This window comes from Salvelinus alpinus, chromosome 16 (genome assembly GCF_045679555.1).
Source record: "Salvelinus alpinus chromosome 16, SLU_Salpinus.1, whole genome shotgun sequence".
NCBI classification, from domain to species: domain Eukaryota; kingdom Metazoa; phylum Chordata; class Actinopteri; order Salmoniformes; family Salmonidae; genus Salvelinus; species Salvelinus alpinus.
Window position 1 is genome coordinate 8,040,738 of NC_092101.1, and position 22,481 is coordinate 8,063,218.

The window sequence follows — 22,481 nt, forward strand, 5'->3', positions numbered from 1 at the left end:
ATTTCTTCAGGAGACAGTGTTTTGAAACTAACTCATTCTCCCATCAGGCATTACCCTAAAGTATTTTTCCATCTGTGTTCCTTCTACAGAAGTCTCTGATTGACATGTACTCTGAGGTCCTGGACATCCTCTCAGACTTTGACTCCAACTACAACACCCAGGACCACCTACCCAGGGTAAAGATAAACCAAAGGGTCATGGCTGTCTGGAAATGCAATCAAATTAGGGAGACATTCTTTTTTTATGTACATGTTTCTTTAGTAGATACCAGAAATATTGGGGCCATACTTGGCAACAGAAGTAACCATTTTAAATTTAAACAGTTTCCTTCGGCTCAAAATGTGTATCAGCCAATTAAATTAAATCGATTTATGACAGAACGCTAAATTGGAGCTGGTCCCATTAAATAAGATGGCACACATTATCCCTTTGCTAACCTCACCAGGTGGCAGTGATTATATCCTGGATCAAATTCTTCATCAGCCTATCAAAGATCTTAGACTTTATTTCCACCAACTAATGGAATTTCTTAAAATGGGTCAACCCTGACCACTAGAAGGATATTTTAAAACTTATAATTCAAGGTTTACTTTTGTTCCTTTGGTCTGTAAGAAAATGTTGTCCATATTGCATTTACATTTTATTAGGATTCCCATTAGCTGACGACATAACGTCAGCTAATCTAATCTTCGTCGGGTCCAACACAGAACTAAAAAGACATTACAATTTATATTAAGACATTATAAACTAGAGGTCGACCGATTAATCGGTAATCGGCCGATTTCAAGTTTTCAAAACGATCGGTAATCTGCGTTTTTGGATGCCGATTATGGCCGATTACATTGCATTCCACGAGGAAACTGCGTGGCAGGCTGACCACCTGTTACGCGAATGCAGCAAGGAGCCAAGGTCAGTTGCTAGCTAGCATTAAACTTATCTTAGAAAAAAACTATCAATCTAAACATACTCGCTAGTTAACTACACATGGTTGATGATATTACTAGTTTAACTCGCTTGTCCTGCGTTGAAAGTAATCAATGCGGTGCCTGTTAATTTATCATCGAATTACAGCCTACTTCGCCAAACAGGTGATGATTTAACAAGCGCATTCCCCAAAAAAGCACTATCGTTGCACCAATGTACCTAACCATAAACATCAATGCCTTTCTTAAAATCAATACACAAGTATATATTTTTTAAACCTGCATATTTAGTTAAAATAAATTCATGTTAGCAGGCAATATTAACTAGGGAAATTGTGTCATTTCTCTTGCGTTCTGTGCAAGCAGATTCAGGGTAAATGCAGCATTTTGGGCCGCCTGGCTCGTTGCGAACTGTGTGAAGACCATTTCTTCCTAACAAAGACTGTAATTCATTTGCCAGAATTTTACATAATTATGACATAACATTGAAGGTTGTGCAATGTAACAGCATATTTAGACTTATGGATGCCACCTGTTCGATAAAACACGAAACGGTTCTGTATTTCACTGAAAGAATATACGTTTTGTTTTCTAAATGATAGTTCCCGGATTTGGCCATATTAATGACCTAAGGCTCGTATTTCTGTGTGTTTATTATATTATAATTACATCTATGATTTGATAGAGCAGTCTGACTGAGCGGTGGTAGGCAGCAGCAGGCTCGTAAGCATTCATTCAAACAGCACTTTCCTCCATTTGCCAGCAGCTCTTCGTAATGCTTGAAGCACAGCGCTGTTTATGACTTCAAGCCTATCAACTCCCGAGATGAGGCTGGCAATACTGTAGTGCCTATTAGAATATCCAATAGTCAAAGGTATATGAAATACAAATGGTATAGAGAGAAATAGTCCTATAATAACTACGACCTAAAACTTCTAAACTGGGAATATTGAAGACTCATGTTAAAAGGAACCACCAGCTTTCATATGTTCTCATGTTCTGAGCAAGGAACTTAAACGTTAGCTTTCTTACATGGCACATATTGCACTTTTACTTTCTTCTCCAACACTTTGTTTTTGCATTATTTAAACCAAATTGAACATGTTTCATTATTTACTTGAGGCTAAATTTATTTTTATTTATGTATTATATTAAGTTAAAATAAGTGTTCATTCAGTATTTTTGTAATTGTCATTATTTCAATTATATATATTTCTCTCTCTCTCTATATATACAGTGGGGAGAACAAGTATTTGATACACTGCCGATTTTGCAGGTTTTCCTACTTACAAAGCATGTAGAGGTCTGTAATTTTTATCATAGGTACACTTCAACTGTGAGAGACGGAATCTAAAACAAAAATCCAGAAAATCACATTGTATGATTTTTAAATAATTAATTTGCATTTTATTGCATGACATAAGTATTTGATCACCTACCAACCAGTAAGAATTCCGGCTCTCACAGACCTGTTAGTTTTTCTTTAAGAAGCCCTCCTGTTCTCCACTCATTACCTGTATTAACTGCACCTGTTTGAACTCGTTACCTGTATAAAAGACACCTGTCCACACACAATCAAACAGATTCCAACCTCTCCACAATGGCCAAGACCAGAGAGCTGTGTAAGGACATCAGGGATAAAATTGTAGACCTGCACAAGGCTGGGATGGGCTACAGGACAATAGGCAAGCAGCTTGGTGAGAAGGAAACAACTGTTGGCGCAATTATTAGAAAATGGAAGAAGTTCAAGATGACGGTCAATCACCCTCGGTCTGGGGCTCCATGCAAGATTTCACCTCGTGGGGCATCAATGATCATGAGGAAGGTGAGGGATCAGCCCAGAACTACACGGCAGGACCTGGTCAATGACCTGAAGAGAGCTGGGACCACAGTCTCAAAGAAAACCATTAGTAACACACTACGCCGTCATGGATTAAAATCCTGCAGCGCACGCAAGGTCCCCCTGCTTAAGCCAGTGCATGTCCAGGCCTGTCTGAAGTTTGCCAATGACCATCTGGATGATCCAGAGGAGGAATGGGAGAAGGTCATGTGGTCTGATGAGACAAAAATAGAGCTTTTTGGTCTAACTCCACTCGCCGTGTTTGGAGGAGGAAGAAGCATGAGTACAACCCCAAGAACACCATCCCAACCGTGAAGCATGGAGGTGGAAACATCATTCTTTGGGGATGCTTTTCTGCAAAGGGGACAGGATGACTGCACCGTATTGAGGGGAGGATGGATGGGGCCATGTATCGCGAGATCTTGGCCAACAACCTCCTTCCCTCAGTAAGAGCATTGAAGATGGGTCGTGGCTGGGTCTTCCAGCATGACAACGACACGAAGCACACAGCCATGGCAACTAAGGAGTGGCTCCGTAAGAAGCATCTCAAGGTCCTGGAGTGGCCTAGCCAGTCTCCAGACCTGAACCCAATAGAAAATCTTTGGAGGGAGCTGAAAGTCCGTATTGCCCAGCGACAGCCCCGAAACCTGAAGGATCTGGAGAAAATCTGTAGGGAGGAGTGGGCCAAAATCCCTGCTGCAGTGTGTGCAAACCTAGTCAAGAACTACAGGAAACGTATGATCTCTGTAATTGCAAACTAAGGTTTCTGTACCAAATATTCAGTTCTGCTTTTCTGATGTATCAAATACTTATGTCATGCAATAAAATGCAAATGAATTACTTAAAAATCATACAATGTGATTTTCTGGATTTTTGTTTTAGATTCCGTCTCTCATAGTTGAAGTGTACCTATGATAATAATTACAGACCTCTACATGCTTTGTAAGTAGGAAAACCTGCAAAATCGGCAGTGTATCAAATACTTGTTCTCCCCACTGTATATAAATACATTAAATTGGCAGATTTTAAATCGGTATCGGCTTTTTTTGGTCCTCCAATAATCGATATCGGTATGGGCATTGAAAAATCATAATCGGTCGAGCTCTACAAACATTTAAAGGAAAATTCCACCCAAAAACTAACTTTTGGTATTTGTTTCATTAGTCCGTTGTTTAAATAGTCCCAAAATGTTTTACTGTTAGCAAGTTTTCAAGATATGTAACTTTCAAAATACAGAAATCATCCCCTTATGATGCAAACGCAGAATCATATGATGCAAAAATGTATCATACACAGATTATTTCTGTATTTTGAAAGTTTTTGATGCCCTGAATTTGCCTGTCTGGTTTGGTGGTTGTGTTTTGTTGCTAGTATACACTAATTGGTTTGAGAAATACTCCAGTTTCTTGAAAAATATAACATTCCTAACGAAAATCTAAAGACTGGATAGTCATTTGATGCATCCTTGACTAGGCTACTAACATTAGACCACATTTTCAAGCTTTCGCATATATAACAAAATCCCACGTGTTTGTTTCCGTTTCACACACATCCATGTGCGTTTTTGCAAAACAGATAAATGAGGACCTTACAACATTGAAGTATCCAAAAAATAAGAGCCTTATGGATTTGTCAAATAGAAGTCATGTAGGCTACCATTATCACCATCTCTTCTAGGTGGCACACTGCTAAACGGTGAATGAATGTATGCTATAGCTATGTGCACTTTGTTTAGCTACTGTACGCTAATGCCCATCCTCCTCGAGTCAAATATCTCGTATGTGACAAAGTAGTTGGCAATAACATGTTGTACGTCTACATTTAGGTGTGCACGTCCGTGTAATATAGCATATGCACTATGATTATTAGGCAATAGCAGTGTGTTTGTGTACTAAATCCATTTTCGATCTTCAAGCTGTTGGATGCAGGCTACGTCCCTTTTCAACACGCTAACCCAATAGATGTGAATCTATGTTTCAAACGGAGGGGGAAAACTCGTGTGAGATTTGATCCATTGCTACGATCTGCGACAATTACGTGGACCAGAGAGGAATTTGAGCAGTCAGTCATATATACGTGAGGGTTGCTTTGATGTTCAAAACGTGCTCTCTAGGTTTAGGACGCTCCCATGAACAAGTGTTGGAACACCAGCTACGTGAACGATTTGAATTGGCTGATGCAGAACTTGTTCCAGAACAGTATCACTGCCACTTGGTTAGCATAGTAACGTGTGCCATTTGAGCTGAATGGAACCAGCTACAATTTAGCGTTCTGTCACGTGCAAGTAAATCAACGATTTTAATTGGCTGATACGCATTTTGAGCCGGAGAAACTGTTTAAATTGAAATGGTTGCTTATGTTCGCAAGTATGGCCCCGTTATTTCCTCTTGTAAAGGCGTTGTTATGAAATGCTAAGCCTCTACTGTCTGTCACACCCATTTCATCCAACCCTCCACCTCCCCTCCATCGTCCTCCTTCCCTCCCTCCACTGTGCTATACTATAGGTGGTGGTGGTGGGAGACCAGAGTGCAGGGAAGACCAGTGTGTTGGAGATGATCGCCCAGGCTAGGATCTTCCCCCGGGGCTCTGGAGAAATGATGACTCGCTCTCCTGTCAAGGTAGAAGAACGCATTTACTAGACTACCTTAACCCCCTCAAGATCCCTAACTTCCTGTACTGCAGCTATAAAGATATCAAAGATGTGTAAGATCCAACGCTTACTTGGTGTTTGTTATTTTATCTGGGATTTGGTACATCCATTTTGTAATTGATGTATAGCTGTTGATTTTTGAAGAATATAACTTTTAAGTGGTGGAGTGACTGCTTTATTGTTGTTTTGACTCCCAGATTGCCCCTTTTTAAGGCAACCTGTCCAAACCTTGCCTACTGCTGTGGCAATGCCTTGATGGATATCCTCTTAGGCTCTGTAGGTCTACACGGTTCCATATGGGACGTTCTAGTCCTCAGTTTGATTGGTTGAATGAGGCCTGTGTGGTCTGGATGGATGGGCAGCATTACCAGACTACTGTTGTGGTTTTGGCCTGGGGACTTTGAAAGTGGTCAATTACATTTTGCCGCCTGCTGTTCTCTCCCCCTCCACTAGGTGACGCTAAGCGAGGGTCCGCATCACGTAGCCATGTTCAAGGACAGCAGCCGAGAGTTCGACCTGGGCAAAGAGGAGGACGTAAGTTTTATATAGCATACATATGTGCGGGAAGGATGACTGGATTGTAAACAAATGGGAAATTTGCATCTCTCAATCTTAATTCATTCACTTGTTTTCTTGTTTATTCACTCATTCATTCATAAATTATTTGGTCCCTGAAGCTGGCTGCCCTGAGACATGAGATCGAGCTGAGGATGAGGAAGAGTGTCAAGGAGGGACAGACAGTCAGCCCTGAGGTGAGGACAGAGCCTCTATAGCTTTCAGCTTGAAAAATTGTACTTCAGTTTGTGCCTAAAATGTTGGTTTCCGTATGGCAGACGATCTCTCTGAGTGTCAAAGGACCAGGCATCCAGAGGATGGTACTAGTGGACTTACCAGGAGTCATCAGTGTGAGTGTATACACACACACACACCCACAGCTACACACGCACAGAGGTGCATACAGAAACACACTCGCACACACTCTTGTGTCCATAAACAGTGACCATACAGTGGTAGGTGCAGTGATTCTAAGGAAATGTGATGCTATGTATTCCTCTCAGACTGTGACAGCGGGCATGGCAGCCGACACCAAGGAGACCATCTTCAGCATCAGCAAGAACTACATGCAGAACCCCAATGCCATCATCCTCTGCATCCAGGGTGAGTCAACACTGGAGTCCCCCTTTCATGATCAAATATGAACAGATCATCCTTGAGCTCCTTTTCTTCCTCCCCTCCCCTCTACTCCTCTGTTCCCTTCTCTCATCTCTCCTCTCTGCTGCCGCCTCTATTCCTTTACCTCACCTGCTCTTCCCGAACCCTCCATCTCTGTTTCTCGTCCTCAGATGGGTCAGTGGATGCGGAGCGCAGCATCGTCACAGACCTGGTCAGTCAAATGGACCCGCAGGGGAAGAGGACCATATTTGTCCTGACCAAAGTAGACCTGGCAGAGAAGAACCTGGCCAGCCCTAACCGGGTGAGATTCGCACACACACGTTCAAAATGTTTGATTTGAAACTTTTTTGTGACGTGAAGCAGAAATGAGTTGGACAAGTCTAGGTAGTCCTGAAACAGAGCATGGACGAAATGCATTTGTGAAGTTCAAATGGTCTGAAAACAATTATAATCCTCTTTAGCCAAAAAGGGGTGCCCTTTCATTAGTTTTAAAAGCTGGATGGTACACTCAAACAGTCAAGAGGTACAGACTGGATGAAATCCAATGACACTTGATTGCATTCGCCCTCGTCTCGGATTTGATGTATCTCTCTCCCTACAGATTCAACAGATTGTTGAAGGGAAACTGTTCCCTATGAAGGCCTTGGGCTATTTTGCTGTGGTGACGGGGAAAGGTAAGATGCATTACAATTAGGGTGGCAAAATTCCAGTAACATGCCACCAGGATATCAGGGAATTTGGGGAAAGTTACCGGAATTTTGCCACCCTCATGACAATAATGTACATTAGTTGAATCTGCCCTGAGTTAGTCAGGTCTTTAATCACTGACATGTGCATCTGTTGTCCCTTCTTCCCAAGGCAGTGCCGGTGAAAGCATCGACTCCATCAAAGACTACGAAGAGGACTTCTTCCAGAACTCTAGACTTCTTAGGTGGGTGTCCTGACTCCCTATTATTGCACGTTTGGTTTAGAGAATGAATTGCCGGTAAATTCATTAATTTGGTGAACGGCAATGGTTTTCAATTAGATCTTTTTTATTTTTTTAATCTGGCTGAAATGTAACATGTTATCCTGACCTGTGTCCCTCTCTCCTTCAAAGAGATGGCATGCTGAAAGCCCACCAGGTGACCACTAAGAACCTCAGTCTGGCCGTGTCTGACTGCTTCTGGAAGATGGTCAGGGAGTCAGTGGAGCAGCAGGCCGACGCCTTCAAAGGTAACCAGACGGGTTAGGATCCCAAAATACATCTCTATTAGGTTGGACACATTACATTTTTAACAACGCTTTTTTTCCTGATATAAACCAGTTCACTGCATCCGCCGTGGAGCCCAGTTTCATAGTATGACCATATTTCCCAGCTGCTTGCCGTCGTTTTGAAGTAATCACGAAAAAAACAGGCCTTATTTTAGGGCATTTTTCACCCTGCCAGCTCCTATTAGTTCTATTGAGCACCGTGGCACCAACTCTCCTTCCGAACGCTCTATTCCCAGCTTATTGTTCTATGTCACAATGCCTGCTTCGCTATTTTTGGCATTGAGACATGTTGTTGGTAGTTAAAATGTAAACAACAACAAAAAATTACTCATGGAACTCTGAGGCCGTCCCATTGTTTCCTATAGGGGAAATATAGGCATGTCTGTCTATTTTGCCAAATATCTCACAATGTGTATATATAGATTTATTTCAAGTCGGACGCCATTTTAATCATGAGAATATCCTCTTTCTAATTATGCAAGTCTGGGCAGCGAGCTCGGTTGTCATGAAATGCTAGCCCCAAAATACGTTTTGCCCTTGCAACGCTGAGCTCCCCTCATTGTTTTCCTATGGAGAGGCATGCCACTCTATTTCACCAAATATCTCACAATGTTTATATTTAGGTTTTTTTCAAGTCAGGCACCATTTTAATCAGGAGAATCTCCTCCTTTGTAGTCATGTAAGTCTGGGCAGTGAACTCGGTTGTCATCGATCACTAGACCAGAAATATAAGTTTTTAATTATTCTCTACTTTCTCATTACGCAGACATAAGCACAGTTGACACCATCAAGGTGCGGATGTTAACTTTCTACACAAGTTGTTTTTTTCCAGTTTCGTCCGACGAACAGATTGCAGTGGTAAAATAAGGGATACATTTTTTGTGCCATTTTGTCGAAATGTAATTCTATGCATCACTCCAGTCAAAACAGGCTCTGCGAACATTCGATTCCATTCATTTGCCATGGGCTCGCGCTAGTGTTCCAGCTTAGCCAATGTTCTTTTGACATTTTTTCAGCCTTGGGTGAATTTTGACTCGTTCTATTGTCCAGCCTACGTCTATATGAGGCTGGGTCGCCGAAGGCTTAAATGGCCTCCTCCTTTCCCTCCCTGATAGGCCGTCTAGGCATCTACCTCCTAGCCTACATGTGTCACTCTCATTCCACGGAGGGCTGAACGTCTGCGGGTTTTCACTCCTCCCTTGTACTTGATTGATTGAATTAAGGCCAGGCACCACACCCTTATAGGGTCTTTTTTCTGCTTAGTCATATCACAATCAACTTTTACCAGTTGAATGTACACAGAAATAGAATACTTTTTTGTAATACAATTTTTCTGAAATATTTAATTGACATATGCAAATGAGGCAACCTCTCATTATGTGTTTGCATATTGTGCAAATCCATTTTTTCGGAACACTGGAAGAAGTCAGCCTACATTTTTCAGTTACATTTTTTTTTAAGACACTCCAGGACCGGACTTGTACAAAGCAGATTGTGGATAAATATTTTTTTAATCGACCTGGATAATACTAAATATGTAAAATGCTTTTTTGGTGCATTTTTCCAAAGAACAGTATCTAGATTAAAACGTGATTAAATCGTGTTTAACATGATTTGTGAATGACTACCTCCTCTCTGTACCCCACACATACAATTATCTGTAAGGTCCCTCAGTTGAGCAGTGAATTTCAAACACAGATTCAACCTCAAAGACCAGGAAATTTTCCCAATGCCTCGCAAATAAGGGCACCTATTGGTAGATGGGGTAAACAAATATATATTTTTGAATATCCCTTTGAGCATGGTGAAGTTTTTAATTACACTTTGGATGGTGTATCAATACACCCAGTCACTACAAAGATACAGGCATCCTTCCTAACTCAGTTGCCGGAGAGGAAGGAAACCGCTCAGGGATTTCACCATGAGACCAATGGTGACTTTAAAACAGTTACAGAGTTTAATGGCTGTGATAGGAGAACACTTAAGATGGATCAAGAACATTATAGTTACTCCACAATACTAACATAATTTACAGAGTGAAAAGGAAGCCTGTACAGAATACAAAAATATTCCAAAACATGCATCCTGTTTGCAATAAAGCACTTAAGAAAAGCTGATAAGAAATGAACTGTCCTGAATACAAAGTTTTATGTTTGGGGCAAATCCAACACATCACTGAGTACCGCTCTCCATATTTTCAAGCATGGCGGTGGCTGCATCATGTTATGGGTATGCTTGTCATCGGCAAGGACTAGGGAGTTTTTTTTTTAGGATAAAAAGAAACAGAGTAGAGCTAAGCACAGGCAAAATCCTAGAGGAAAACCTGGTATTCAACAGACGCTGGGAGACATTTACGTGTCAGCAGGACAACAACCTAAAACACAAGGCCAATTATACACTGGCGTTGTCTTACCAAGATGACATTGAATGTTCCTGTGTGGCCTAGTTACAATTTTGACTTAAATCAGCTTGAAAATCTATGGCAAGACATGAAAATGGCTGTCTAGCAATGATCAACAACCAACTTGACAGAGCTTGACATTTCTTTAAAGAATAATGTGCAAAATTATACAATCCAGGTGTGCAAACCTCTTAGACTTACTCAGAAAGACTCATACCTGTAATACCTGCCAAAGGTGATTCTAACATGTATTGACTCAGGGGTGTGAATACTTATGTAAATTACATATTTCTGTATTTCATTTTCAATACATTTTTAAAATGTGTATATTGGTGAGGGGAAAAAATATATTGAATCAATTTTGAGTTCAGGCTGTAAAACAACAATGTGGAAAAAGTCAAGGGGTATGAATACTTTCTGAAGGCACTATTCAATAATTTCATCCAAACTGCTTTGCGCAGAAAGTCCCGCCTCACTCATCTACTCATTGTCCAAAGTGGTTAAAATGTATTAATGTTAATGACGGTAGTATGATACTGGAAACAAAATGTACATTTTCAGGATAAAAAAAAAGAAAGTTAACTTTTTGATAATACTTTTATTAATGGACCAAAATACAAAAATCAAAAAATGAACAGGTAGATGCAAAAATATAATTTCAGCCTCTGGTGCCTGGCCTTAAAGTCACTGATTAGTTAGGAACTCCCCTCACCTGGTTGTGTAGGTCTTAATTGGACAAGCACTCTGCCATCCATGGAATGAGTTTGACACTCCTGTCCTAGTCTCTTACAGCCATGGCTGACCACCACCACCCACCTTTGTTAGCGAGCGATGCACACTTTTCCTCTCTACTTGCTCCCCCCTCCTGCTCTCAACCACCCTGCCACACTTCTCCCCTCGACTGGCGCTGCTTCCCAGCCGCAATTATCCCAGACAGCCGGTGGTCCTCACTAACAGTAGCAGCAAGGACTAGATTTATTGCCCTGTGGCTGTGGTGTGGCTCTCCTTCCCATTGTGTGGCATATTGATCTGCTGCACGTCAAAAACCATCCTCACAGGCCCAGTGTCTGGCGCCACTCTGGCCCAATAACCCACCCACTGGCAATTAGCGTCATCTTCATTGTGTAGGGAGAGGAGAGGGACAATGGGTAGTGTGTATGTCGGGGAGTGTGTGTGTGTCAGGGTTTCCGTTCGAAATATTTGGCTCCGGACAACGTGACCGGGAAGCTTTAAATTTACCGGACATTTTATCAATTTACCGGACGTCCATATGCATTTAGATCCGAAAGTATACTGAACAAAAATATAAACGCAACATGTAAAGTGTTTTTCCCATTTTTCATTGGCTGAAATAAGATCCCAGAAATTGTCCATATTAAAAAAGAAAAGCTTATTTTTCTTTCCTGTTTGTGAGCATTTCTCCTTTGCCAAGATAATCCATCCACCTGACAGGTGTGGCATATCAATAAGCTGATTAACATGTTCATTACATAGGTGTGCTGGGGACAATAAAAGGCCTCTTTAAAATGTGCAGTTTTGTCACACAACACAATGCCACAGATGTCTCAAGTGTTGACGGAACGTGCAATTGGCATGCTGACTGCAGGAATTGTCCACCAGATCTGTTGCAAGAGAATTGTTTGTTTACCTGCAATATACCACCTCCAATGTCGTTTTAGAGAATTTGTCAGTATGTCCAAACGTCCTTATAACTACAGACCATGTGTAACTACGTCTGCCCAGGACCTCCACATCTGGCTTCTTCACCTGTGGGATCGTTTGAGGTGGTGCTGAATCTTATTTCTGTCTGTATTAAAGCCCTTTTGTGGGGTGAAAAACTCATTCTGATTGGATGGGCCGGGCTCTAACCATGGCTGCGCCCTTGCCCAGTCGTGAAATCCATAGATTAGGGAATTATTTATTTATTTCAATTGACTGACTTCCTTTTTATATGAACTGTAACTCGGTAAAATATTTGAAATTGTTTCATGTTGCGTTTATTTTTGTTCAGTATAAATACGGAGCACACAATTTAAAAATACTGAATTTAGCCAGCAATAATATCTCAACAGAATGAAACAAAACACGTTTTGCATATTTAAAGAACTGGTTTAGATTAATAAATATGCCTACAATAATAATGATATGCAATAATAATAATAATCATGGTAAAACAAATGTTTATAAATAAATGTAAGTTCCAAAATTGCATCCTAACTGAATAGCACACAGTAGCCTGCAATAACTTTTGTTATACTGCAATGAAAAATAAGATCTTCGCAATCAGCAGTAGCCTAGGCCAAACTTCTGGTGTTCTGTCGTACCTGATAATTAATTACACCCACCTGGTGTCCCACATCTAAATCCGTCCTTGATTAAGGGAATATTTCTCCTCTGTCCTTTGTCTTCTGTAGCTCAGTTGGTAGAGAATGGCGCTTGCAACACCAGGATAGTGGATTCAATTCCTGGTACCACCCATATGTAAAAAAACGTATGCACATTTGACTGTAAGTGGATAAAAGCATCCGCTATATGCATGGTGTTTGGTCCATAGGCTGTTGGTTTGACCAATATTTTAAAAAAAAAATAAAAAAATTGTCAAGCAGTGGGAAATATATTGTAAAAAATGATGGCACATGAGACACCTGTCTGATTCACACCTGTATGAGTGGACTAATCCATTGCGGAGGCCATGGGTATGTCACACCAGTATCACCAGTTGAACATTTACATTTAATTACCATTTCTAACATACAATGTTTGTTTGGTTACGGTAATTTATTTTCATGCGTTCAACTTATTATTATTATTGGTCTTACCGTTGTCATTATAGGAGTGGACACGTTGCTTGCGGATCGCACAACCTAGGCTACACCCCTTTGGTTTATTTAATTCCTTTTACGAGTTGGCAATTTATTCATTGTTTTAAGGTTTGGAGTGCTCCTGTCAATATGGAGTAAGGGCACGCACCTGATTACACACAGAAGTAGGCCTAGGCTACCTGGCCAGCACACAAATGTAGGCTTATACATGTGCCCATTTGGGGATTTGATACTGTTTCTGATTCTTAACCCGCCATCACTGTATAGCTTCTCAAAGTCATTTTTTCTTTGCCACAAACAGCAAGTTAACAAAGTCTGTTTTTACGTCCATTGAGAAAGGCTACGTTGAGGAACTATTGTCAATTTGAAAGATCGTCCCAGCTCTCTCCCTTTCGATAACCACTCAGAATGAAAGGGGTATAAAATGTCATGCTCTGGTCCGGTGGAAACATAAGAGGCCTATCTGATTTACTTCTTATCCCTTGCGCAAATAGCCTACAGCAGTGTCTGTCTGTTCGGAGCTCACTGACTCAAGAAACTCTGAGGGCCCAGAATATTTTATACAATGTTGCAAGTTGGCTAGCACTAGCTTAGGCTTGACCAAGTTAATAGTTGATACAATGTTTCAAGTAACTTGCAGACAGGCCATGCATGGCCTATGTGATTTATAGGTTGTGTTTATCAGGATGTTTTCTACCTGCGGGCTGCAATGGTTTTATTTGTTGTCTTTATGTAGGCTCTTTTTACGTATTTGCAATGGCAATAGAAGTTACTTTTAGATTTGTATCATTTTCATTTAGATATAATTTTATTATAAATTAAATGAAACTGTTCCACGAAAATGTGCATATGAAAATCAGCACGCAGATCAGTAGAAATGGTACGATAGCTTGGCACTCCAAATGGAAAAGGTTGTCGACGGCCGGTGTAGCCTATTACTGGCAACTTCAGGAGCATAACAGTAGAATCTGTGAAGGCCAGCAGCAACGGGAGGAGGGTCGGAACAGTTTTTAAACATTTGTTAGGCTGTATTGATCTGACTCCCACTAGTAATTTGTCTGTCTTCATTTTTAATCGCAGCGCTTAAAGCATCAGAGAAGCTTAGTAGCCTACGTGTAGTTGATTTTATTCAAACATGAGGTGTCTATATATGGAAAAATACTAGTTTTAACATTTCGACCAATCGATTGGTCGAAAGAACAGATGACTCTCGGTCAACCAAGATTTTTTTTTTGTCGAGGACAGCCCTAACATGGTGTATATATTATTTGAATTAGCCTGTACTATGACAAAGAACTGTCTGTCCTCTCCTCCATCAGCGTCCCGCTTCAACCTGGAGACAGAGTGGAAGAACAACTACCCCCGTCTGCGAGAGCTGGACAGGGTAAGGACCATCGATACACACATATATATATACATACATACACACACACACACACACACACAGTGTGTTCGGAAAGTATTCAGACCCCTTGACTTTTTCCACACTTTGGTACGTTACAGCCTTATTCTGAAATAGATTCAATTGTATTTTTTTCCCTCACCAATCTACACACAGTACCCCAAAATGACAAAGCAAAAACAAGTTTCTAGAAATTTTTGCAAATGTATTTAAAAATACTAAACTGAAATATCACATTTACGTAAGTATTCAGACCCTTTACGCAGTACTTTGTTGAAGCACCTTCGGCAGCAATTACAGCCTCATGTCTTCTTGGGTATGATGCTACAGGTTTGGCACACCTGTATTTGGGGAGTTTCTCCCATTCTCTGCATATCTTCTCAAGCTCTGTCAGGTTGGAGAGCGTTGCTGTTTTCAGGTCTCTCCAGAGATGTTCGATCGGGTTCAAGTCCCGGCTCTGGCTGGTTGGGTCACTCAAAGACATTCAGAGACTTGTCCCGAAGCCACTTCTGCGTTGTCTTGGGCGTGTGCTTAGGGTTGTTGTCCTTTTGGAAGGTGAAACTTCAACATAGTCTGAGGTCCTGAGTGCTCTGAAGAAGGTTTTCATCAAGGATCTCTCTGTACTATGCTCCGTTCATCTTTTCCTTGATCCTGACTTGTCTCCCAGTCCCTGCCACTGAAAACATCACCACAGTGTGATGCTGCCACCACCATGCTTCACCGTAAGGGTAGTGCAAGGTTTCCTCCAGACGTGACGCTTGGCATTCAGGCCAAAGAGTTCAATCTTGGTTTCATCAGACCAGAGAATCTTGTTTCTCATGGTCTGATGTTTCTCGTCTTTTGGTGCCTTTTGGCAAACTCCAATTGGGCTGTCATAGAAGCCATTCCTCATTAAAAGGCACGTCTGGCCACTCTACCATAAAGGCCTGATTGATGGAGTGCTGCAGAGATGGTTGTCCTTCTGGAAGGTTCTCCCATCTCCACAGAGGAACCTTGGAGCTCTTTCAGAGTGACCATTGGGTTCTTGGTCACCTCCGTGATCTAGGACCTTCTCCCCCAAATGCTCAGTTTGGCCGGGCGGCCAGCTCTAGGAAGAGTCTTGGTGGTTCCAAACATCTTCCATTTAAGAATGATGGAGGCCACTGTGTTCTTGGACTTTCAATGCTGCAGACATTTTTTGGTACCCTTCCCCAGATCTGTGCCTCAACACAATCCTGTCTCGGAGCTCTATGGACAATTCCTTCAACCTCATGGCATCTCCTGTATACCAACCCTACCTTGTCACAACACAACTGATTAGCTCAAATGCATTAAGAAGGAAAGAAATTCCACAAATTAACTTTTGACAAGGCACACCTGTTAATTGAAATACATTCCAGGTGACTACCTCATGAAGCTGGTTGAGAGAATGCCAAGAGTGTGCTAAGCTGCAAAGTGTGGCTACTTTGAAGAACCTCAAATATGAAATATATTTTGTTTTACTACATGATTCCGTATGTGTTATTTCATAGTTTTGATGTCTTCATTATTATTCTACAATGTAGAAAATAGTAAACATTTTAAAGTCCCTTGAATGAGTAGATTTTTAAATTCTATTTTTTATATATTTGCCAAACCTGTTTTTGCTTTGTTATTATGGGGTATTGTGTGTAGATTGATGAGAAATGTGTTTAATCCAGTCAATTTTAGAATAAGGCTATAACTTAACAAAATGTGGACAAGTCAAGGGGTCTCAATACTTTCCGAATACACTACATATATATCTCTGTCTTGTGTACTATTATATTTCTTTAGGCCTATATATTGTTTTACTTAATTATAGGTAACTCTAGTTAAGACTCTGTCTGCTTCTGTCCACAATAATGTCCTTCACCAGTCCAGTTTTCATGTCTAGGTTTTTTCTGACATTTTGAAAGAATGGTCAACAGTGTCAGATTCCACCAGCTAATCATGAGTTTTCTGTTCATCCTATCCTCCAGAATGAACTCTTCGAAAAAGCCAAGAACGAAATCTTGGATGAAGTTATTAGCTTGAGTCAAGTGACACCGAAACACTGGTTAGTGTTTGCCCTCATGTTTCCCGTGATGAATTATGTTCCCCTTCAAATGACGTTTTATCACCTACAGCTTTATGTACATTATTATTTAGTTTTCTAAGACATTCAAATAATATGGCCAACATCAACTGAGTGTTCTATGCTTCATATTCAAAGGTCATTAAATTAATTCAGGAATTCCGCGGCCCTTAGACGGCTTTGCTGTAGAATGGTGCAGGTGGCTAGTGTGTGTGCGCCTGTCTGTGTTTCTGTGTGTTGGTCTCAGCCCCTCCCCCCCCTCCCCAGAGGTTAGCAGTAGGCTAAATGAGATGGATGTCCAGTGGTTGGTGAGAGGCTAAGAGCCCCTCCGAGCCCCATCTGTAGCACTGGATCAATGCTCTGATGAATGGGCTACGGTGCGACTGGGGTTGGTGGGGGAGCCAAGATGGCCCTGTTAGCCAGCAATGCAATCGAAGCGTCTGAGAAGTGTGTTGTATTGATACGAGTGGAGCTGGGAGCAAAAACAAAGGGTTGTGTATGAAATATGAGTGTGTGTGTGTTTTGTGATAAATGAGTCTTCACCAGCAGCCCAGGGGGATTGAGTAGGGGTTTGTCCCATTGTCATACAGCCCTGGTCAGATAAAGAGCCAAGCTTTAGTTAACAAGCTGCTGGGCTTTCATGGGGATTTGTCCCAAAAGGCATCCTGTTCCCTATCTAGTACACTACTTTTGACCAAAAGTAGAGCATTGTATAAGGAATAGGGTGTCATTTTGGGATGCACCCGCATAGTGTTGTCTCCAAAGCGGTGTCCGACCACAAAGCGCTCACTAGGTTGTATTTCGCCCATCTGCCCTTTGCCCCTGCAGGGAGGCCATCCTACAGAAGAAGCTGTGGGAGCGCGTGTCCACCCACGTCATCGAGAACATCTACCTGCCGGCAGCCCAGACCATGAACTCTGGCACCTTCAACACCACCGTGGACATCAAGCTCAAACAGTGGACGGACAAGCAGCTGCCTCACAAGGCATTAGAGGTAGAGTTAGACTGCTGCTACCTCAATCTCTTTAAATCTCTTCATGGCTGTGGAGCTATAGTGCATTAGGAAAGTATTCTGACATCTTCCCGTTTTCCACACTTTGTTACGTTACAGCCTTATTCTAAAATTGATTAAATAAACATATTCCCTCATCAATCTACGCACAATACCCCATAATGACAAAGCAAAAACAGTTTTTTTAAGAATATTTTGCAAATGTATTAAAAATAAGAAACAACTTATTTACATAAGTATTCACTCTTTGCTATGAGACACGAAATTGAGCTCAGGTGCATCCTGTTTCCATTGATCATCCTTGAGATGTTTCTACAACTTGATTGGAGTCCACCTGTGGGAAATTCAATTGACTGGACATGATTTGGAAAGGCACACACCTGTCTATATAAGGTCCCGCAGTTGACAGTGCATGTCAGAGCAAAAACCATGCCATGAGGTCGAAGGAATTGTCTCTAGAGCTCCGAGACAGGATTGTGTTGAGACAGGGAAGGGTGCTGCATTTCTGCAGCATTGAAGATCCCCAAGAACACTGTGGCCTCCACCATTCTCAAATGGAAGAAGTTTGGAACCACCAAGGCTCTTCCTAGAGCTGGCCGCCCGGCCAAACTGAGCAGTCGGGGAGAAGGGCCTTGGTCAGAGAGGTGACCAAGAACCCGATGGTCACTCTGACAGAGCACCTGAGTTCCTCTGTGGAGATGGGAGAACCTTTCAGAAGGACAATCATCTCTGTGGCACTCCACCTTTCAGCCCTTTATGGTAGAGTGGCCAGACGGAATCCACTCCTCAGTGAAATGCACATGACAGCCCGCTTGGAGTTTGCCAAAAGGCACCTAAAGGACTCTCAGGCCATGAGAAACAAGATTCTCTGGTCTAATAAAACTCTTTGGCTTGAATGCCAAGCATCACGTCTGGAGGGAACCTGGCACCATCCCTACTGTGAAGCATGGAGGTGGTAGCAGCATCATGGTGTGGGGATGTTTTTCAGCCGCTGGAACTGGGAGACTAGTCAGGATCGAGGGAAAGATGAACGGAGCAAAGTACAGAGATCCTTGATGAAAACCTGCTCCAGAGCGCTCAGGACCACAGACTGGAGTGAAGATTCACCTTCCAACAGGACAATGACCCTAAGCACATAACCAAGACAACGCAGGAGTGGCTTCGGGACAAGACTCAATGTCCTTGAGTTGTCCGGACTTGAACCCGATCGACCATCTCTGGAGATACCTGAAAATAGCTGTGCAGCGACGCTCCCCATCCAACCTGACAGAGCTTGAGAGGATCTGCAGAGAAGAATGAGAGAGACTCCCCAAATACAGGTGTGCCAAGCTTGTACTGTCATACCCAAGAAGACTCGAGGCTGTAATCGCTGCCAAAGGTGCTTCAACAAAGTACTGAGTAAAGTTTATTTAAATTTTTTATACATTTGCGGACATTTCTAAAAAACTGTTTTTGCTTTGTCATTATAGGGTATTGTGTTTAGATTGATGAGGGGGGAAAAGTCAAGTGGTCAGAATACTTTCCAAATGCACTGTAAATGTCATAAGGAATTGTTTGTGTCTCGTCAGGACTCTCTGTTGTGGTTTATTTCAGATGATGGAAACAAATGTATTATCATTGGCGATGGATGGTTTTACTGTGGTAGTCAATTATGTCCTTTTTGTTCCAAATTTGCGTTTTCCTCGCAATCACTATGTCGGTGACCATTCTGATTGGTATGACAGTAATGGTATGCGGATACTGTCGCATTGTCACTGTGACATTGTCTCTCCATGGTGCTGTGTTGATACAAGGCCCGATCCTCTCCTCTCTGTTCCCCCCCAGGTTGCCTGGGAGACGCTGCAGGAGGAGTTCGCCCGCTTTATGGCCGAGTATAAAGGGAAGGACCAGGACGACATCTTTGACAAGCTCAAGGAGGCGGTGAAGGACGAGAGCATCAAGAGGCACAAGTGGAACGAGAGGGCCATGGACAGCCTGGTACTTAAACATGGAGAGACACACACACACACACACACAGTAAAAAGACTGACATTGCAGTTCTCTTTCTCATATTCAACCACATATACAGCAGGCAAACATTATTATACATTCAGGTTTCCCGTCTCCCCTTGTCTTGTGCGTAATGTCCGTTCTCCTGTCTGTGTGGGTTGTCAGAGGGTGATCCAGCACAATGCTCTGGAGGACCGCTCCATCACAGACAAGCCCCAGTGGGACGCAGCCATCCAGTTCATGGAGGAGACCCTGCAGGCGCGCCTCAAAGACAGTGGGTTACACACCCACCTTCACCATGGCTTACCGCCTTTACAATCAACCCCTTCCTTGATCTTTCACTGACTGTGTAGCTGCTGTGTGTGTGTCTCCCTCTCTCTGCACCTGTCCATCTCTGTTAGGGTTGTCACGATACCAGAATCGCTGTACTACGACACCAAATTTTCCATGGCGGAAACAGGAATTAGACTAAAAATCTATGGTCCTATTAAAAAGCTACTTTATGTAAAATTGTGGGTGCTATAGCTTGCCAAATAAACAAATGTGGCTCGAGGTGACAACATAATGCTGTTTGTTTCTAACACTGGGACTGTTTTCCTCAAGAAATGAAATCTGCTTTAAGTTTTGTATCCTTACCGCCATACTTCCGAGGATCGCGATATTGGTATCGTGACAAACTTAATTTCTATTCCTCCCTCCCTCTTTGCACCTCTCTACTTCTACACTACCTCTAATACTACGATCTTACTGCCTCTGTGTGTGTCTCCTAGCCGACTCTGTGATAAATGACATGGTGGGTCCTGACTGGAAGCAGCGCTGGATGGGCTGGAAGAACCGCTCGCCCGAGCAGCACACCCGCAACGAAACCAGAAACGAGCTGGAGCGCCTGCTGAAGCTCCACGAGGACCACACGGCCTACCTGGCCAACGACGAGGTCACCACTGTCCGCAAGAACCTGGAGGGCCGAGGGGTGGAGGTGGACCCTGCCCTGGTGAGGGAGACCAACTCTGGTCACATTTTCTGGTCACAAGTCTTAGGAACTCCAGTGGAGTAATGCATGTAATAACTTTGCAATAAGTACGTATGCATTTATTGAGGAACTGGGCAGGTGGAAGTTGTATTGTGTTTTTAGATCACTACTGATAGAGGAGATGAGTACTCAAAGACACAAGTATATCAATTCCCAATCTGTCCTTCATACCATCATGGCCACCTAATCATCCCCAGTTTACAATTGGCTCATTCGTCCTCCCCTGTAACTATTCCCCAGGTCATTGCTGTAAATGAGAATGTGTTCTCAGTCATCTTACCTGGTAAAATAAGGGTTAATTAAAATAAAATTGTATATAGATGCACACACACACACACTATCCCACATCACAAGACACCATGAAGCATAGCCTGTCCCTCTCGCATTCTGGCCCTCTACTACTTCCTGTGTTCCAGATCAAGGACACATGGCACCAACTGTACAGACGTCACTTCCTGCAGAAGGCCCTGCAGCACTGTAACCTGTGTAGACGAGGCTTCTACTACTACCAGAGACACTTTGTCGACTCGGAGGTAAGTGACCTAGGCTCCAAGGTAAGCTGCCAGAGACACTTTGTCGACTCGGAGGTAAGTGACCTAGGCTCCAAGGTAAGCTGCCAGAGACACTTTGTCGACTCGGAGGTAAGTGACCTAGGCTCCAAAGTAAGCTGCCAGAGGTAGCTGTTCTCAACTAAGATTTCAGAGACACATTGAGGGCGAATTCGACAAGGCTTCCGTTTCGGCGAACATGTTACCATAGTAACAATTCCAGTTGAACGGTTTGAATGAACCTTCCAAGATGTTACGATGAAGTCACAAACAGCTCATTTTTGTAAGGATTATTCATTCTTACTAGATGTAATAGCCTAAATCGGAAGGACGCTCGTTTCCAACGGAATCTGCCGGTAGCGTCTTCGATGTGTTCTGTGTGGTGCATATGTTGGATATATCCAACGTATGCATCAAATTGTACGCGTAGACTTGACCGAAGTGGAAGCAAAAGGTGAATGTTGCACACGTATTCAGTAAACAATTGCATTGCATAATGAAAACAGTTTGACTGAAGAATGTATTACGCAGCATTGTTGCATTGACGCTGCAGTTAACAGAAAATAAATGGAACGTGTCATCGTATGTTAGATAACGTTTGCGAACTATTTCCCTTGTTGAACGCACCTTTGGACTGTAGTCCATTGTCCATCGATCTACACTACCCTTTCCCCTGCCTGCAGTAAAAACCATGCGTGTAACTTCTACCCTGTCTCAGTTTCAAAGTCTGTTTCTCTTCTTCCATAGCTGGAGTGCAATGACGTAGTGCTGTTCTGGAGGATCCAGAGGATGCTGCTGATCACAGCCAACACACTCAGACAGCAGCTAACCAACACAGAGGGTAGGCTGGGACCGGGGTGTAGGGCTGGGACCGGGGTGTAGGGCTGGGACCGGGGTGTAGGGCTGGGACCGGGGTGTAGGGCTGGGACCGGGGTATAGGGCTGGGACCGGGGTATAGGGCTGGGAATTAGGGTTTCAGCCGTTACAAAATGTGGAACTCAAACTGGAAACCAGTGGAACAGACTTCCTGTGTTCGTTGTTGCAGAGATTACCAAGCCAGCATAGGCTTCATGGCTAGCGTGATTATCATGAGTTAGCTAACGTTGGGGCTAGGCAGAGCTGGGCGGGGTCATCCAAGACTGAGCTACAAGGAACTGGGGCTTAGCAGTGCAGAACCAACCGCCCATGGTCAATATTATTGTCATGTACCATCTCAGTCTGCCAACACACAAGCCCTCACTAGGGCATACAGGCAGGCAGCTGCATACCGGCCCCACCGGCCTGAAATTGAAGGCTTTATAACTCTAACTGGTTCAAATGAGAGGGACGGTGAACAGTCCGTTGAGTCATAGAGTTTGAACGG

At 42.7% G+C, this 22,481-nt stretch overlaps 1 protein-coding gene across 11 annotated transcripts in view; it reads left to right on the top strand.

Annotated features, from left to right (window-relative positions):
* The window catches only part of LOC139540712 (dynamin-like GTPase OPA1, mitochondrial), a 61,785-nt gene that overhangs the window by 16,704 nt on the left and 22,600 nt on the right, over nt 1-22,481 (top strand). For all 11 annotated transcript variants that reach the window (XM_071344608.1, XM_071344610.1, XM_071344609.1 and 8 more), the window contains 18 exons: nt 90-176; nt 5,268-5,381; nt 5,867-5,947; nt 6,091-6,165; nt 6,247-6,318; nt 6,472-6,571; nt 6,757-6,887; nt 7,188-7,260; nt 7,445-7,517; nt 7,686-7,801; nt 14,383-14,447; nt 16,445-16,521; nt 17,368-17,533; nt 19,376-19,528; nt 19,706-19,814; nt 20,311-20,531; nt 20,987-21,103; nt 21,866-21,959. In XM_071344608.1, coding sequence (XP_071200709.1) covers nt 90-176; nt 5,268-5,381; nt 5,867-5,947; nt 6,091-6,165; nt 6,247-6,318; nt 6,472-6,571; nt 6,757-6,887; nt 7,188-7,260; nt 7,445-7,517; nt 7,686-7,801; nt 14,383-14,447; nt 16,445-16,521; nt 17,368-17,533; nt 19,376-19,528; nt 19,706-19,814; nt 20,311-20,531; nt 20,987-21,103; nt 21,866-21,959 — 1,924 coding nt within the window. The remainder of the gene's footprint in view (nt 1-89; nt 177-5,267; nt 5,382-5,866; nt 5,948-6,090; nt 6,166-6,246; nt 6,319-6,471; nt 6,572-6,756; nt 6,888-7,187; nt 7,261-7,444; nt 7,518-7,685; nt 7,802-14,382; nt 14,448-16,444; nt 16,522-17,367; nt 17,534-19,375; nt 19,529-19,705; nt 19,815-20,310; nt 20,532-20,986; nt 21,104-21,865; nt 21,960-22,481) is intronic.